At 48.9% G+C, this 16,828-nt stretch overlaps 2 protein-coding genes across 7 annotated transcripts; one reads left to right on the plus strand and one right to left on the minus strand.

Moving 5' to 3' along the window:
* Window positions 1-127: 127 nt before the first annotated feature.
* Window positions 128-15,077, minus strand: LOC128140339 (uncharacterized). 3 transcript variants are annotated; one of them, XR_008234694.1, is made up of 20 exons: window positions 14,953-15,077; window positions 14,653-14,735; window positions 12,528-12,642; window positions 11,755-11,883; window positions 11,380-11,496; window positions 10,164-10,282; window positions 9,882-9,983; window positions 8,777-8,903; window positions 7,539-7,740; window positions 6,711-6,855; window positions 4,811-4,996; window positions 4,303-4,367; window positions 3,944-4,031; window positions 3,584-3,653; window positions 2,798-3,017; window positions 2,468-2,558; window positions 2,032-2,145; window positions 1,559-1,677; window positions 1,195-1,362; window positions 704-819 (listed from the first exon to the last, which is right to left on the minus strand). XR_008234694.1 is itself a non-coding variant. In XM_052783915.1 (19 exons), exons 1-19 carry the CDS (start codon window positions 14,971-14,973, stop codon window positions 674-676), a joined length of 2,259 nt encoding a protein of 752 aa, XP_052639875.1. In that variant the 5' UTR covers window positions 14,974-15,073; the 3' UTR covers window positions 130-673. The 3 variants fall into 3 exon arrangements, 2 of the variants coding, with proteins under 2 accessions (XP_052639876.1, XP_052639875.1); XM_052783915.1 differs by lacking the exon at window positions 1,195-1,362 and having other exon boundaries at window positions 130-819; window positions 14,953-15,073; XM_052783916.1 differs by lacking the exons at window positions 1,195-1,362; window positions 2,032-2,145 and having other exon boundaries at window positions 128-819; window positions 14,953-15,075.
* On the plus strand, window positions 15,016-15,696 carry MTLN (mitoregulin). 4 transcript variants are annotated; one of them, XM_052783920.1, is made up of 2 exons: window positions 15,016-15,263; window positions 15,369-15,696. In XM_052783920.1, the coding sequence occupies exon 1, from the start codon at window positions 15,086-15,088 to the stop codon at window positions 15,260-15,262; it is 177 nt and encodes a 58-aa protein (XP_052639880.1). In that variant the 5' UTR covers window positions 15,016-15,085; the 3' UTR covers window position 15,263; window positions 15,369-15,696. The 4 variants fall into 4 exon arrangements, with proteins under 4 accessions (XP_052639880.1, XP_052639881.1, XP_052639879.1 ...); XM_052783921.1 differs by having other exon boundaries at window positions 15,372-15,696; XM_052783919.1 differs by having other exon boundaries at window positions 15,021-15,282.
* Window positions 15,697-16,828: the final 1,132 nt, after the last annotated feature.

Consider the following 16,828-nt stretch of genomic DNA (forward strand, 5'->3'; position numbering starts at 1 on the left):
GGAGGCCACGCCTCCTTTGTCTCCCAGTGGCCGTTCACCGGACCCGGCTCTGGCAGAGGCTGCGAGAGCCGGGGCGGGGTTGCGGGGAAGAAATTGATATACAAAATACTAAATCCAGATTTAGCAAAGCTCGAGGTTGCATAGGGCAGGTCCAGACAGTGCTGTTCTCTGCGCCTTGGTCCTCGGCTTGGCTGGGATTACTTCCCCTGCAGGCAGCAGGGAAGGTGACAGGCTGGAGGAGCCCAGCGCCCGGGGGTGTGCTGCAGCCCCCTCCCGTCATCAACGCTGGCAGAATCGGTCATTTTTTCCAGACTGCCCAGTTTAATGCACTAAAGAGCTGGTTAGTTCCATTGGTCCATAGAGGCATATAAAAGCACTGTAATACAAGATTCCAGTTACAAGAAGTAGGTATTTCATAACATACTGACTATGGCACCCTTTCTGGGCTGGCACAGCCAGGTACGCTGACTCTCCCTCCGCCTTCCCGTGAGAGTACTTCCAGTTTCAACATTCATATAAGACTTTACAACAGATAAAGCCATTTCAGGCATCAGCTGCCCCTTCCCCTGTGTAATCTGGCCCCCATGCTGAAGGCAGCCAGCCAGGGAATGGGTTCCAGACCCAGACAGCTGAGAATTAGCTCCTCCTTGCCAACTGCCACGGATTTCTCCCATTACGCAGTGTTCTCCAAAGTCAGATTACTGGGTACAGCGGTGGTAGGGGACAAGTTTAAGATCTCCTCAAATGAAGGGTCTTCGTCCTCAAGGGGTATCTCTGCCTCAAACATACGCTGGAGCAGAGCGTCAACCGTCCTGTACCCTGCAGGTGGCCAAAAAAAAGGTCACTGTAAGAATCCACTCCTGTTCCTCAGCAGGAGTTAAGCAGTGGCTGCCTTAAGGCAGCTCTTACTCAAAGGCTGCTCCCCATGTTTTACGCTAAACAGGCAAGAAAACAAATGCCCCAAATGACATTCCCTGGTATTTTACCCCATATACTTCTAAGCACTGTGAGCGCTTGTAAAGGGTAAGACCATTATTTTAAGCACTTCTATTACCATGTGTCCTTCAATGGATTTGTGACCCCAATCAGCTGCCATGCCAAGAAGCATGAGCTTGGGGAACTGCTAAGGTACAGCAAGAAAGCCAGTAGAATTAAAAATAGTCATTAAGCTAGAGGAAAGGAGCGTATAGTCACCCCATGATCCAAGCCAGGACGAATGCAAAGTGCATATAGGAAGGAGAAAAGATAACAGACTTCTTGGCAACAGCAGGACCTCAGCCACCAAGGCAGTGTCTTTGTAGACTGGCTAGTGAAGACAAGCGTGCACAGAAGGGCCAAGGTAGAAGAGAGGAAAAGAAGTTGCTACAGAAGCAAAAAGAAACAGCAAACATCAGTGTGTCCACAGTTCTCTCAAAACCTCCACCTGAGTTTTAGCTGCTTTTATAGCCCAAAGGAAGCAGAAGTGCTTGGGAGCTTCCCCAGAGAGCTATGATCAGAGACAGTTCAGAGCCGCAGCCTCTTAAACAAAAGACTGGGCACGCTGAAGGGCTGCACTTACGTTTGGAGGCAATTTTAAACACCAGTCCTTTAGACTGTGGCTTTGTTCCACCTTCCCCCTCAAGATCATGCTCAGCACTCTCCATGTTATCAAGGAGCTGTTCATGCTGGAGCTCATCCCTGTACAAGAAGGACCAGAAGTTACCCCAGGGAGGGACACGTCCTACCCCAGGGGCCCACACGTACCCAGCAGCAATGGACTCTCTCGGTTTCCAGCATCTCTCCTGTCCTCTGGGCAACAGCCCTGGGCTGGAAGAGCTCAGCGAGACAGTTGCAAGGCCAATGCAAGTAGCCTTCTGCTAAGATCTAGACCATGCTTACATGGTCATGACAGGTTAGCAAGAACTTTGTGACAAGGAAAAGGAGTCTCAGCTCACACCTCGGGACAGAGGGTGGCGTCTTCCTCCAGTCCCACTGCCCTCATCAAATGTGCCAAGCCAGCCACATCTAGCACTACCCTTTTGGGGGGCTTACTCTTGAACTCCCATTCCCAGCTCCTGGATTTTCTGTTCAATGGCTGTTTCTACTTCACTCTTCTCTAGGGAGTACTCCACAAAGAAAGCTTCCAAAATGAATGACACAAAGATACTGAAAGAGATGATGAGCAGAATTACATAGCAGCATTTCCTTACTGGCTTCCCCCGCCCTGCTTTTGGGCATCAACAACTGTCTCAGTATTCCCAGGCTCATTCCCCAGCACTCCATCCCCTCCTCCACTGGAGATGAGGAGCTCTGAGTCAGAGCAGCACTCAGTAGAGACAAGAACAGATGAAGCCGGTTCCTCTATAATGCATGTCCTGCCTGTCTCCAAGAGTCACACTATGTGTGACCCTGAGACCATCAGCAGCGGCCTGGCAGGGGACAGAGCCCCTCTTCCCTCCAACACAGAGGAGAGCAAACCAAAACTTACTTGACAATAATTATCACCATCACAATGTGGAAGGCAATGAAATACAGCTTTGCAGGCTGAACCGTCACGTTGGCAAATCCATTGGCAAAGAGTATCATGGGAGTTAAGGGCAAGAGTGCTAAAGGAGGAGAACATCTTGCTGCAGAATAGCACTAAGGGAGAAACCAGGTAATACTGCCCAGCAACAACCTTCTGAACAAAGCCCTCTGCAGGGACCATTTCTCTGTTGTCTGGCACTGTGTGCATGGGTGCGTGCAATACAAGGGGAAGAGCAGAGTCAGGGAAGAGCATGGATCACCTCTAGTCTGGACCTTCCACCACAAAGGATATCATGCCACTGATTGACTACAGTGAGTTCCATCAGGACGATGAAGGACGATGCAAAGTTGTTGAAGTTGTTCTTGCAGTATTTCCCACGGGCAAAGAGAGAGTCTTTGAGAGCTGGGTTTCCACATTCCAGGGCATGAGGAACATTCGAGCTTGCAGGGAAGAACTGGATTTTCCCATGGAATAACTCCATGCCAATAATAGCAAATACACAGTACACAACCTGGGAAGAGAAACCCCATTGCCTGCTTCTCCAGTGAGCAGCAAGCTCCATGGCAAGTTTAGAGTTCCAGCAGGTTTTGTGCAGTTTTTACAGACATGGCAAGCTGCTGAGGAGCAGCGCAGAGTCCAAGAGACCCAAGCCACTCAAGAGCAACTACCAGGCAGGAATAATAAGCCAAGACCTACAGCCCAAATACAGGGAAATGAAGTATTCTCAAATCATAATAGAAGCTATTCTTAGGAAACTATTTGAGAAACAGGTTTCTCATTCAGCTTCTTGCCCAAACCATAGTTTGATTCCTTACAGTGCGAAGCCCAGACTGCACAGAACATCCTCACTGCCCCGTAGAGCAAATAAGGATGTCCTGACCTGGCAACTAGCAGGAACCCAATCCTTTTGCACACATTTACATGTGCAATGACCAGAATCAAATGGACACTTACAGTTTCAAAGGTCTGCCATCCAGAGATTTGCATTTATCCTCTTGGAAACAGCATGAGCATGAGACTTAAGACACATTCCTGTAAAACTGGAGTGCTTTGAGCTAAGATACCAGGATTTCTTACCAGAGTCAGCCCACCAAATGTCAACATTGTCGGTACGATGTTTATCAGTGTGTTCATGATGACCCGGAACCTACAGCAAATGATTCATGACAACACTTGCTGTGGGGAGGGTCTTTTAAAGCCCATGCTTGCTTATTGTCACATCCCATCCAGCATGTGCTCCCCACATATTCTTATTTATAAGTAAGTCTCTAGGGAGGCTGCAGCAACTGGGCTCACCCCAGGCACATTGGGACGCTTTGCTGAGCGGCCATGGTCAGTCCAAACCAGCCAGGCAGAACAACTCAAGGCACTGTCTCAGCCAGCCTCTGACACAGCATGCCCCCAAAAAGCATATCCCTGTCCCATTCTCTTCATTACCTTTGAATGCTGTCAACAATCCTTATTAGCCTGAGGACCCTTAAGATGAAGACAATGTCCAGGATCTGTTGGCTGTTGTACTTCGTGGCTGAGAAAGTAAAAAAAGATTTTTTTGGTTACAAAAAATAAGCAGGGAATCGTAGAGGTAAAGCATGTTCTTACATTTGTTACGATTATGGCCTTGTTGAACACTATTTGTAACAGGTAGCTATAAAAATAAAGACTGGGTTAGTTCTTAGGAACCCTATAGGAAATTCGTTGTCTTGTTAAAAAGCCTCCTAAGCCCAAGGTGATGGCAAAAGATGACTCAAGACCACCACGTTTCCCAGATGCATGCAGACTGCTTAAGCTGCACTTACTCGATTTCAGGGTGGTATTGAGTACCGTTGCAGTCAAGGCAGCAAAGATGATGAGGGTATCAAACCTAGCACGAGGGAAGGCAGTGCTGTTAGATTTGTGGTGACAGAGAATGGGCACTTAAGCTGCCACACAACATAGAAAAGTAGTGTTCCCTCTTCCTCACATCTGTGCCAGACAGCCCTGCATCATTTCAAACTCTTTGCAGGGTGGGAAGATGGAAAAGCTTTGTTTAGCAAAATGCTTTCCCCTGCCCAGCCATTATCTTCACACACTGCAGAGTGACTTTTGACTGAGACAGAGCAGGGCAGAGAATAGTAGTCTCTGTCAGAGGCAGGTTAGGCCAGGAAAGAGCACAATGTCCTCTGATGCATACAATCATTTTAATTACACCCTGGCACAGGAGTTAAGCAGCCCATCTCTCCAAGAGACTTTCAGTTATGAGGAGCTGAACACAAAGATCTCATCACACTTCACACCACCTTTAACACAAACATTCATCCCACTCACCAGTTCCAGAACTGATTTTTGCCAAAGAACGCCCTTGGTTCGTAAGTGTACACTTTCAAGAGTATCTCAATTATATACAAAGCAAGGAAGACCCACTCTGCATAAGAAATATAAGGTGTTTCCTCATCCAGAGCAATGAAGATTGCATTTATTAGAATGATCACATCGTAAGTCCAAACAAATCCCCTGCAGAAAGAAAAAAGAGAAATCAGTTTGCCAGTCCCAAAAAGGTAAAAGTTACAGTGTTATTTCAGGAGTTCTTTGCCTCCTCTCTCAAACATTGCCATTTAGGAAGCTACCTTTACCCATCAGTTCTCCCCAAACCCAAGAGTTTGGAAAAGTTACTGCAGAGTTTAGCTTTTCCCCTGAAGTCCAACACAAAGCAGACCACAAGCCTTCAAGGTACACCACTGCCAATGCTCTCAGTGTTAAACACACTCTTAGAGACTGACTGCAACTGAGTTTCCAACAAGTCAAGCAGCATTTCTCAAGCAGAAAGACCAGACAAGTGAAACAGAAGACTATACAGGATTGGGAGGGGTGGCTGGTACACCAGATGGGTGTGCTGGAGCCAGAGGGACCTGGACAAGCTGGGAAAGTGGGTACAGAAGAATCTCGCTATGTTCAAAGGGAAATGAAAAAGTCCTGCTCCCAGGGAGGAATAACCTCAGGCACCACTGCAGGCTGGGGGTCAACTATCTGAAAAGCAGCACTGCAGACAGTCGCGAGGGGGGGGGGGGGGGGGGGGTGTCTTGGTTGAACACGAGCCAGCAATGCACCCTGGTGGCAAAGGCGGCCAAGAACATCCTGGGCTACATCAGAAAGTGTTGCGAAGAGGTCGAGAGAAGTGATTTTTCCCATCTACTCAGTGTGGTGAGGCCACATTTGGAGTGCTGTGTTGACAGCTAGGCTCCCCAGTACAAGAGACGTGAACATACTAGAGAAAGCGCAGCAAAGGGTCACAAAAATGATTAAAGGATAGGATAGTCTGACACACTGCATGTTGAGAGAGCTAGGATTGTTCAGCCTGAAGGGGAGAAGGGTCAGGAGGAACTCAGTATGTACAAATACCTGGTGGAAAGGTGTAGAGAAGATGGAGCCAGACTCTTCTGAGTGGGATCCAGTGAAATCACAAGAGGCAAGGGGCACAAGTTGAAATACAGGATTTTCCATTTAAACAACAAAGCTTTTTTTGGTTTTGTTGGGGTTTGGTTTTTGTTTTTTTTTTGGGGGGGGTGTTGTTTTTTGGTTTTGTTTTTTTAAACTGAGGGTGGTCAAACACTGGAACAGGTTGCAGAGAGGTTATGGAATCTCCATACTTGGAGATACTCAAAACCCAACTAGACATAACCCTGAGTACCCTACTCTAGCTGACCCTGCTTTGAACGAGGGAGTTACACTAGACCATCTCTAGATGTTCCTTCTGATCTCAGTGATTTTGCAATGCTGGGAAGACTCAGGTGTGAAACAGAGCACTAGTAGCTTATAGTACCAACTTGGTAAGAGCTGATGAAGCAGCACAATGCAGCTTTGCAGCAGAGACTGCTGAGGCGAGATCACCTTTAAAGTGAAGCATTTAGTCTGGTCCTGCAAGGCAGGCCATAATGCACTTGCTTTCAGTAAAAGCTATTTACACTCGGCACCTATAGAAGATCTGAACAAGTGGGACTGGAAGAGGTATGGACTCACCAAGAGCCAAGTCTACTTTCTCTGCACCACTGAAAGAAGGCTAAGAGCAGAGCTGGTCCACAGAACACTTTCAAAAGTGGAACCCCCAATGTTTGCCTAAATGCAGTTTGCACTTCCCAGCATGACACCCAGATGAGCATTTGCTTGCAACACCACTGCTCTGCAGCCCTTTGAACGTTAAGAGCTGCTTGTTCCACCAGTAGAGGCTTACCTGTGCCTAACCATGCTGCGCAGGAACCGACTCACTGCTGACTTGTATACACGAGGCATCCATTGACCCAGCGGATGGCTGCGTATTTTCAGGGTAATCACCTGGATGTTGAGGAGATCTGCCAGTTGTACAAAGGACTTCTTGTCTGCAGTTGGGGAGAGCACTACACATCAGTCTGCTATCATTAAAAAAGACAGTGTCTGGCAAATGCAAACCTATATGCACACAAGTTGCAGCAGTCTGGACTCAGTATCTGTTCACTGCAGCAGACAAAGCACATGCCCAAAGTGGTATCCACCACAAAACAGGCTGAACTCAGTACTCAAGCAGCTCCTCTTGCCCCATTCCTGGGGGACTGGCTCAAACCATAGGCCAACAACCAACACAAACCTTTAATGATCAGGATGGGCACGATCTAGCATGAGAAGACTGACCCATCTCTCCCGATATTCTGTCTCCAACAGGAGCAAAGCGAGAGGCTCCAGAGGACTGTGTGGGAAGCCACATTGCTTGGAGGAATCTGATAACAAGGGAGGCTTTCCTTCTCCTGTGCTGAGAACAGGAGGTCCCATTCTCCATGGCGAGCTTGGCCTGATGTCAAATGGCCATGAAGAGCTGCCCACAGCGTACATGACATGGGCTACAGCACAGGCAGAAAGAACAACCTTTCAGGACTTAAGCAATCTGGAGGCAAGCAGGAAGAGGGGCCTGGAGTCCCTCTGGGTCCATCACAGACCACAAGTCCCAATGTAAAACCCTTGAAGCATGAGGCTCCTGACCCCGGGCTCCTCCCCAATCCCTTGGGCATAGCAGTGCCCCACTGCTCACCTATGAAACCCTTCTGCTCATTATCCGAGATGCACAGCAGCAGCTCTCGGTGGGAGTTGCTGATATCAGGAGCCACCAGCTTGACAAGCTGCTTCCAGCGGGCTTCTCTAACCACAAACTGTGCTCCTTCCTCTTCCTTCAGGAGGTTGAAAGCCTCTATCATCTTGCGGTGCTTCATGTAAGCAAGCTTACGGATCTCATTCTAGAGAGAGTATTGTGATTCAGGCAGCTTCAGTCACCCTTCCCCCTCCTTTTTTTAAGAAAAAAAATAATCTTATTTTCATGTCACAGAGATGCAAGAAGAGACTAAGAGGAAAACACCTGGAGTGGTATTAGACACAAAGTACAGCACAGTCAGTGGGGGTGATGAGAAATGCCATTTAACAGGCAACGAGGGGCCCTCTGCACAGCACTGTGGAAGGATCAATAGATTGCTTGCTGTTGGGAGATACATTGAAAAACCGGAAGAAAATACAAAGGATAGTGTCTAACAGGAAGGAGATGACAAAGACCACAGGATCTGCATGTCCACAGGTCACAGAAGCAAAGAGGGTGTGTCCACACACGCTTCCCATCCATAAGTGAATACTGCTGAGATCAGGGGCAGAGATCCTCTTCTGCACACAGTTACGAGCAGGCTAAAGAACCTTATACCCTTGGGAGACCAGCCTCTGGGAAGACCTAGCAGGCTGCTTACTGAGAAAGAACCAATCCCCTCATGGGAGCACCCAGGAATTTCCAGCTCTCACCCTTTGATCACAAGTACCAAACTGCACCTACTCAGTTTGGGTAGAAGCAGCAAGAGTTCCAATTTACTTAGACCTCCCTTTACATTTTCTTTGCTTTAAGAGCACACACAGTGGCAGAAAAAGTGTGCCCGCGCTCATAGCCAACTGAAAACAGTCTCCTGCATACAGACAGCATTTCTGAGCTAGGACTAAGCCTCTAACAACCATAATGCAGAAACATGTGCTTCCTATCTGTTGCAACTTCTTGGGTCCACAGCACCATAGAAAATTTTTGTTAAATGTTAAAAGCAGAACTCACAGCAATCCCCATGATACGAAAGCTGGGCCTGTCTTGTTATTTGCAGAGCATCAGCAAAAGTAAGAAGCTGTATGCCCTTCTCCACACTTTCCAGAAGCAGGACCTTTCCAAGGGAAAGCCAGGTATTTCCTTACAAGGCTATATAGAACAGCAGGCAGTCACCAATCACAATTCACCCCTCCAAACATTACCTTCAGGTGTTTTTTGTAGTTGTTGTACACTACAGCCAGGAAGAGAGACATGAAGATATAAGTGTTGACAATGACAAAGGCGATGAAGAACAGGGCATACCATGAACTGAAGTCAAATGCTGGCATCCTAGAGGAAGGGAGAGAGGTTGCTACTTGCTGGGCAGACAAACAGGGAAATAAACTAAACGACAAGAAAACAGTCTTTCAGATAGATTTCTAAGTACTGTTTTGGACAGCCAGATCAAACTCGCCAGATAATACCCAAGCTAAAAACTATGCATTAATTCAGTTAGGGAACAGTTTTCTTCCACTAGGTTTTCATCCTAGTTTATCAGGCCCTGACTGAAGGGATGCAAAGGAGAAAGCACAGAGATTAAGCTTCTGTCAGCATGGCTAAGTGTAAGTGCAGAGTCTTGAGGCAATGTCTCAGTCATAAGCTGGTTATTGGCTTCACAGACCCTAACAGCACTCAGACCTCCTCTTCCACTTACTCTAGGAGGACTAATGGCATTTCTCAGTCCAAATGCCCAGGGTCCCTGTAACATCCCAGTTCTGTTCAGAGTTCACACAAATGAGTGTGCCATTCCTCCCTGTCCCCCTCTTTGATGGCACCTTTGCAGCACAAACCAAAATGGGAACCCAGTTAGAACAAATAAGGACGGAAAGACCAACCTTCGCATAAGTTTAAACACAGCTGTGCAAATCAAAAAAAGTCTGTATAGAAAGCCCTGCAAATATTACAAGAGAAAAAGACATCTGATCACCAGACCACAACCTTGTTTTTCAGGAAAGGGTTTTAATCAGAGAGTGTGTGTGTTTGTCCTCTGGTTTAAGCCTTTATCAGCTACTGGGTCATTTGGAAAGCAGTATTTTTAATGCATCATTTCTAAAAGTCTTCCTAGCCTCTGATTCTGGTTCAGAGCCATTTATAAAACAGATGGCTGAGAATTCATGAAACCCCTGCAGGCTGGAAAAGTAAAAGCCCTGTTGCTGCTCTGAAATACCTTGTTGTACAAAACACAGTATTGTTCTAACCAGAGATCCTGCCACTAGGAGCAGGATACCAGCATTCACAACAGAAAGACTGCAAGCTCAGCATACATACATGACATCTGGGCTGTTTGCTGTCGTCACCAGCACATAGAGGTCAAACACAATTTCTAGATAGTTTTTGAAATACGGCAAGCCTTCTGCTGTCTGGAGATTCCTAGGAGGAAAAGGACAATCTGAAGTTAAGCACAGAGATCACATGTTCCACCACAGGAACTGCATGTATCAGCAGTGCTTGTATTCACTAGCAATCATTTGGAGTTGCCAGATTCCCTTCTGCCCTGAAGTCTCACACACATTCCTCCCACCCAGCTCTGAGCAAAAGCAGTATTCACACCTCTCACCAAACAGCTTCAAGGCCATGAGGGAGAACATGAGAAGGCTAAACATGAAGAGCAAGAAGACGTAGGTGATCTCTGGCAGCGTGTTGCGGATGCTGCGGAAGGCTCTCCGAATCTGCCAGGGAGAAGGAAAGAAGCCTTTAGAGGCAAGGTGGTACCTGTTTTTCCCCTCACCATCCCACCTGGATCAAATGCCTACACAGGGACAGGTAAGCAGAGTGGGATACAGGTACTCTTCTGTCGCTTGGCAGGAGAGATTCTGACCCAGATGTGCCAGCTCTGTTCTGCTAAAACCTGTGTAGGAGTACCAGACCTTTCCTCCCCATTCCCTAGAAGAGATGCTGGAAGGAGAGACCCTACCTGCTAGCCAAGGGACAGAAGGTCCTCTGGCACGGCTGGGATGCTCTTGCTGCAGGGGACTGGTCAGGGACAGAAGCCCGTCACTCCAGGCCACAAAACACATGCTCTGAGCCTGAGAGTTCAACTGCGCCCTCCCCCAGGCCTCCACACCACTGTAGTTTATTAATTAGTAAGTCAGGACCAGAATGGTCTTGGGCAGCAGGGCAAAGATCTCCCTGTGACAAGAGGAATCAGAGTCCAAAGCACCCATCTGGACTACAAGTTCAGTTTCTGAGAACAGCATGACACTTGTGCTCGTTTGCCTAGGAGACTTCCAGAAATAAGTAACCTGGCCCCTGACCCAGGGAGAAACAGTTTTCTCGTCTGCAGTGCTGCTCATGTTCACACCTCCCGAGGACAGTATCTAACTCTGCTTGCAAACAGAGGCTGCTCCTCCACACAGGATGGACTAAGCACAGCTCATGGGCTGACCTTACAAGAAATATTCCTCCTCCATGCAGCCTTACACTTTGTTAAGCATGACCTTCCCTAAATCATCACAGTACCGTGTTTGGTGAGAAGCTCCAGTTCCAGACCCAAGCATGCCCAGGGCTCTGGACAGCAATAACCTGGTCCATGGGTACAGGGCAAAGCCTTTTGGTACTTTGCACAGAGCCCAAGCAGCACCAGTGAGAATGCACCCTTTTCTCCATCTCAAATTCTTGCTTCAGGCCACCTCCGAGAGAAACCTTCACTTGCAGGAACCTAAGTTCTGCTATTTCTGCACTAAATCCCCTGGGTCTCAGAAAGCAGCAGACTGTCCAAACATAGGACCCTGCACCAGGGGTACACCCCACCAGACCTCTTCCTTACCTGGCGACTCTCTGCAAAGTTGATCAGGAAGATGGGCCTCACAATTCTTGACCATCGAATGCTCCTCATGTTGTACATCCTGAGAACCCCATATATGGCCAGGTCGGTTAGGGATAACTGTAGAAGAAAGAAGGAAAATTCCCAGAAGCAATGTTGGAAATATGTCTAGATGGTGAAGACAATAGGGTTAGCTGATACAAGACAGATGCACACACAACAGGTTTGTGAGAACAGGCCTGAGTGTTGGTTGATTCGGCCATGGCTCTTGTAGAGCCCTTGTACCTCAGTGCTATGTTACCAGGAAAGCAAGAGGAGGAAAAAGCCACCTCCACATTGGGCAATTCAACCTTGGAGGCTCCCCTAGGCCTAACTCACCAGGATTGCAACCACGATGCAGACGTTCTTGGTATCCTTCCAGAATACATTGTGAAGGGTGACTTTTGCAAAATGTGTCAGTCGGCCAAAGAACACCAGAAGGCACAACACTTCGATCAGAGAAGTGACCTGCAGAGAGAGAAGGGGCCCAAGTCAGGACATCCAAGAGCAGCTCTAGCCCTCTTTGCACAGATGAGGATGTGCAGACTGGGGTACAGGCTAAGTGTAAACAGGCAGAGTCAGTATAAAAGTTTTTCCAGTGGCTTTTGCTGTTGGCTGTTTTACAGGCTCACATATCTGGCACTGAGGAATAGTTTCAGGCTTCCTTTTGTGAAATTCCTGCCACAGGCACGTTAAAGCCAGTAAACTTGTATTTGCTTAGGATTCAAGGAGCACATTCAAGGAGTGCAGAACAAATAAAGGCTACAGAAAAGCCAGTCCCAAGGGCAACACTACAATTCTGCTTTCAGACATGAGGACTGGACTTGGGTCACATAGAAGGCTGGAATTTTTCTCTGAGATGCGGAAAAGCAACATGACTTTGTCTGCAGTCACATCAGCCATTGCTGATGGCCACAATGGCTCCCATAGTCCCTGTCTAGCTCCCATGCCCTTTTTCGTCCCTGTTCCAGTAGATCAAAAATATCAACAGAAATACCAGCATCAATTGCCCCTCGAGGCCTTTGACAACTAATTTCAAGCAAGGAACCCTTGCTTGCTCTACCGAGCAACACAATACTGGCTGCATTGCTGCTTCTACACTGAAAACTTACCAGGAAGGGAAGTGGATACACAGCAGGTTCTTCAAACACCGCAAGGGAAAGGTTAAGAAAGATGAAGAAGTAGGTGACTGTTCGCATAATCCAGTGATTGTAGAGATAATAAAGCCTGTAGAAAGAAGGCAGTGGCACCATAAATAAAGGCTTCAGTGCACATACATATGGGCTCACCAAATGCACCTTGGCAGAACAGCACATGCTGTCCCAAACAGTCATGGAGGGAGAAGGGCAACAGCAGCAAAATTTTTGCCAGCCAGGGATTTGGCAATTTGTTTCCTGGCCCTTCCTTATAGTCTCATAGCTGATAGACACTATACTCCTTTTCAGGGAGCAAAAAACCCAGGAAGGTGGAACACAGGCATTCTTCAGTTCAGTTTAAGACTGCAACATACAGATTTGGTAAAGCTGCTTCCTTTTTGTAATTACCTTGTTCCTTAATTCGAGTGCAAACTTATGCTAAGCTCAGGTATCCACATGACACACAAACTAAGTCTGATTAGTTATCTAACATCCTTTCTTTGCAGGTTAAAAAGCAGAGGTAAGAAGAGCCACCGGAGAGAAGTATGGAGTTGCACAGTAAACTTTTTTTTGTGTGTAGTTTTTTGTGTTTGGTTTTTTTGGGTTGGTTTTTGGTTGTTTTTTTTTTAAATACACAACTCAAGCAGTATTCTATCCCCTATAGCAGCAAAACCTCCAGTGAATGCTGGCAATAACCATGAACACATCCAGCTCTAAGCCTCTCACAGGAGGTTTCACACAATGGCATGCAGCAGTGGCTCCTTTGGGGAGATGCAGAGTAGAACTATAGAGCACATAGTTTCTCTGCCAATAAAAAAAGCTGCCAACATTGCCAAACAGTCATCTCATCTGCCCAATAACCACCTGCATAAAGGCTACAGGGCAGGTAATTATACAGATTACATGATATTATGCCGTTAATAACACCATCAAGACACAACCATGTAAAACCTGATCATTTATTTCTACTATTTATACTAAGCATACTTGGGCAGGACAAACTATATGCATGCAGTCTGTTTTTCCAAAGCCAACAGACATTACAGCTACACAACGGCATGCACCTGCTCAAATTCTTTGTAACAAACATACCTAACCATACTTGTGCCTCCAAGATACCCAAAAAACTTTATTAGCTAAGACATGAGAATTAAATAAAAGGGAAGGGTTTTGGAGGGAAGGCTACAGGAGTCATTAGTGCTCACACACTGCTTTGCTGGCAGCCTGTTTATCACCTTTCCTGCTACACTAGCCATTTCTCTTAGGTTTCACACATGGAAACAGTTTGCCTAAAGCAGTCCAAGCCTGAAGGAAAAGTCATCTCTCTGACTGAAGCTGCTCAGCCTCTTACCAGCAACTAAAAGAGAAGAGAGTCAGCATTGCAGGCAAAACATTCTTGACTTGGGGAATTTCACTTAACTTATTGCCAATTAACATAAGCTTTTAATGACTCCTGCCCCTAGCAGCCACTGCCCTTTCTGAAGTACACCTAAGCAGAGGTGCCACAGGCTCCTTTGATTAGCTGAAGTTTTGATGTGCAGTGGGTTGGTGTCACCCATGACCAAGCCAACTGGTAACAACCGTGACCACTGGGCACAGGGCTGTTCTACTACACAGGCCAACCATGCAGCCTCTGTCACCGAAACCCTGCTGCTTACACCCAGCACAGCCACATTCCACACTCCAGCACCCCTTCCACACAGGTGAGGGCTGACCACATTTCCCAAATTTTTCATCCCCACAGAGTGCTTACAGCTTCACTCTTGAAAGATTTTTTTTTTTTTTTTTACACTCCGGGAAAAAACAAGTTTTTGTTTCCTTTCCCGTCCTCAACATACAGATGCACTGAGCCCCATTTGACATACAGATTTCAGCTTAAATCCAGTTCTTTGCATCCCACCCACCCAACCTTCTCAGCATCCAGCTGGTGAACCCGAGGCCCCCAGCCCTTTTTGGCTCTTGCTCTTTGGACACGATTGTGGTTAGTTCTCCCTATCCCAGCTTAAGCGCCCCACAGCACCGCACGGCGCCTGCCAGACCAGCGCAGATCCCCGCTCCAGTGTGACAGTGTGGGTGTTTGTGGGGACGCGGACCTCCTTACCTGACAGCCTCCGGGGAGGTCCTAAAAGGAATATTTCTGTTGTACTGCGCATCGGAGACGAAGGCTGCTGCCAGCCGGAGATCCTGGGGAAAGGGGGAAAACACAGACAGCTGGTCAGTGGGTGTGGGAACAGACACTCGCTCACAGGAGCTCCCTTTCACCCCGAGAAGCGGTACAAGGGATGCCGCAGCTTCGCGCACCCGCCTCCCTCGATCTGCCAGCGAGGACCCATCACCGTCCCAGCCCGGGGGACGGGGGGGGACGGGACGGGACGGGACCCCCCCGGACCGCTCTCACTACCTGCGAAGCCCCCTCTGCCATGGCGCAGACAGACAGACGCTGCGCCTCCCCGGTCCCGCCGCCTTTAACGGGGCCCGCCCCCGCTCCGGCGGAAGCAGGAGGCGGTGCCGAAGCCGGAGCTGGTTAACGGGGAATGGGGTTGGAGGTGCTGCGGCCCCGGGCCGTGCGCTGGGCGCTGCTGACCGCCTTCGCGGCCGGGGTGCTGGTGGGCTGGCAGGCGGGCCGTGCCCGCCGCCGGTTCCTCCGCTGGCGCCAGCGCCGCCTCCAGCGCCGTCTCGCCGCCGCCCAGGAGCAGCTGGAGGCGGCTTGAGGCGAGGAGAGAGGTCCTCGGTGCGTCCCCGGAGCCGCTCTGCCTCCTTCCCTGCCCTCGCAGCGGGTTTGGGAGGTCAACACGACCCTCCGGTTGTCTCCTCCAGCAGCCTTGGCCTCGGTGGACGTTGGGTGAGCAGAAACGGATTTGCCCCCTGCGCCGCTGTCGGAGCCGGTTTGGAAAAGGGCTGGTGAGAAATGGCGTCTCGTGGAATACCGGGGCCTCTCCTCTGTCCTTCAGAAGACGAGATTCCCAAACTGCGTCAGGCTAACCTAACAAAACACTGGGGATACAGGAATGACGGATGACACCAGATGTATTTCCGTATTTCAAAGGGTTGTCTGTGTTTGTCTTGCTTTCAGTCCGCTGCTGAGGTACGCTGCTCTGCCCTGCCGAGAAGCGCTGCTGATACATTAAACTAGCAAAAATCACGACGCGATGTTCCTAGATGTGTTTATTTCTCTGTGAAGGTGAAAACGTACCTTACAGGCGCTTGTAACGAGTGATGAATCTCATTATGAAAGTACGCACGTGAAAAAAACCTGCAGGGACAACTAAGTGGTGAAATAGCTGCATGCGTTGGGAGGGTGAATGAGCAAATTAAATGAAGGATGCTTGTGCTTCGGACTCTGAATTTCTTCCCGCGCTGTGGACAAGGAATTGTGGACATGGTTGTAGCGCGTTCCTTCTTTGTCTCCCATGGCTAGCAAATTCCAGAAAAGTATTTCCTCGACACTGAAAGAAGGGGGTGCTCCCGCTTTGCACCAGAGGATTTACTGCACGCTGTGCAGGCTGCTGGCTTTCAACTATATTACTGAACTGTGAAAAGTTCTAAAAGTTTTTTTGGGAAAAAAAACCCCACTGCCCAGCCCCCCTTATGATCATGAAATGCTGATTTCTAGCCAAATAAGTAGTCCTGTGGCTTTTTGGTAGAACAAGGTTTCAGACCTTTGGAAGTTCATTCAATGCAAAGGCCGGGGCGTGCAATATTGAGTGCCCGTGTTCAGCAGAGCTGCTGTTCACTGGAGTGGGTGGTCCAAGCCACGTCTGCTCCATCCCAGTTGTGCTTACTTTACCAGTAAAGCATGGATACCTTTTCATGGTGCGGCTTTTGGTGTTCTTAACCTCGAGACCGGCAGACCATTAGAAATGGGGGGTTCCATACAGCTCCCAGTGCCACGTGGCCTTGCCTAGGTGGGAGTGCCATTTTGTGGAGGCGGGGGGGGGTGGGGGTGGGAAGCGATTCCCACTAAGCGCAAAGCGTGCGCTGGTGCACGTTTTCCAGCAGAAGCTAGAAGCCGACGTACCCCAGCCTTTCGGGTTGCCCTGGGGAGGGCAGGCACAGGATTTACCCGCCTGCCGGGTGGCTGCAGGCCTGGCCGGCAGTGAGTCCCTGCCTGGTGGGCCACGGTTGGGTGAGGCCCTTCTGGCTCCGACCCGCCGCCCAAAGCGGGGTCCGGCGGGGGTCCCCGAGGGCGGGGGAAGCCCCCAGCGCGGCCGGGCCGGGCCCTGCCCAGCCCCCGCCTGTCCCTCAGGCGGGCGGCCCGCGGCGCCTACGACTCCCGG

This window comes from Harpia harpyja, chromosome 4 (assembly GCF_026419915.1).
Source record: "Harpia harpyja isolate bHarHar1 chromosome 4, bHarHar1 primary haplotype, whole genome shotgun sequence".
Lineage (NCBI taxonomy): Eukaryota > Metazoa > Chordata > Aves > Accipitriformes > Accipitridae > Harpia > Harpia harpyja.

Excerpts from the sequence above, each read along its gene's own strand:
- LOC128140339 (XM_052783915.1), bottom strand. The coding sequence starts at position 14,973 with ATGGCAGAGGGGGCTTCGCAG. Across the intron at positions 10,283-11,379 it reads ACTTTGCAGAGAGTCGCCAG|ATTCGGAGAGCCTTCCGCAG; the intron begins GTAAGGAAGAGG and ends TCTCCCTGGCAG. Across the intron at positions 1,678-2,031 it reads CTGGGAATGGGAGTTCAAGA|GGATGAGCTCCAGCATGAAC; the intron begins GTAAGCCCCCCA and ends CTTCTTGTACAG.
- MTLN (XM_052783920.1), top strand. The coding sequence starts at position 15,086 with ATGGGGTTGGAGGTGCTGCGGCCCCGGGCCGTGCGCTGGGCGCTGCTG.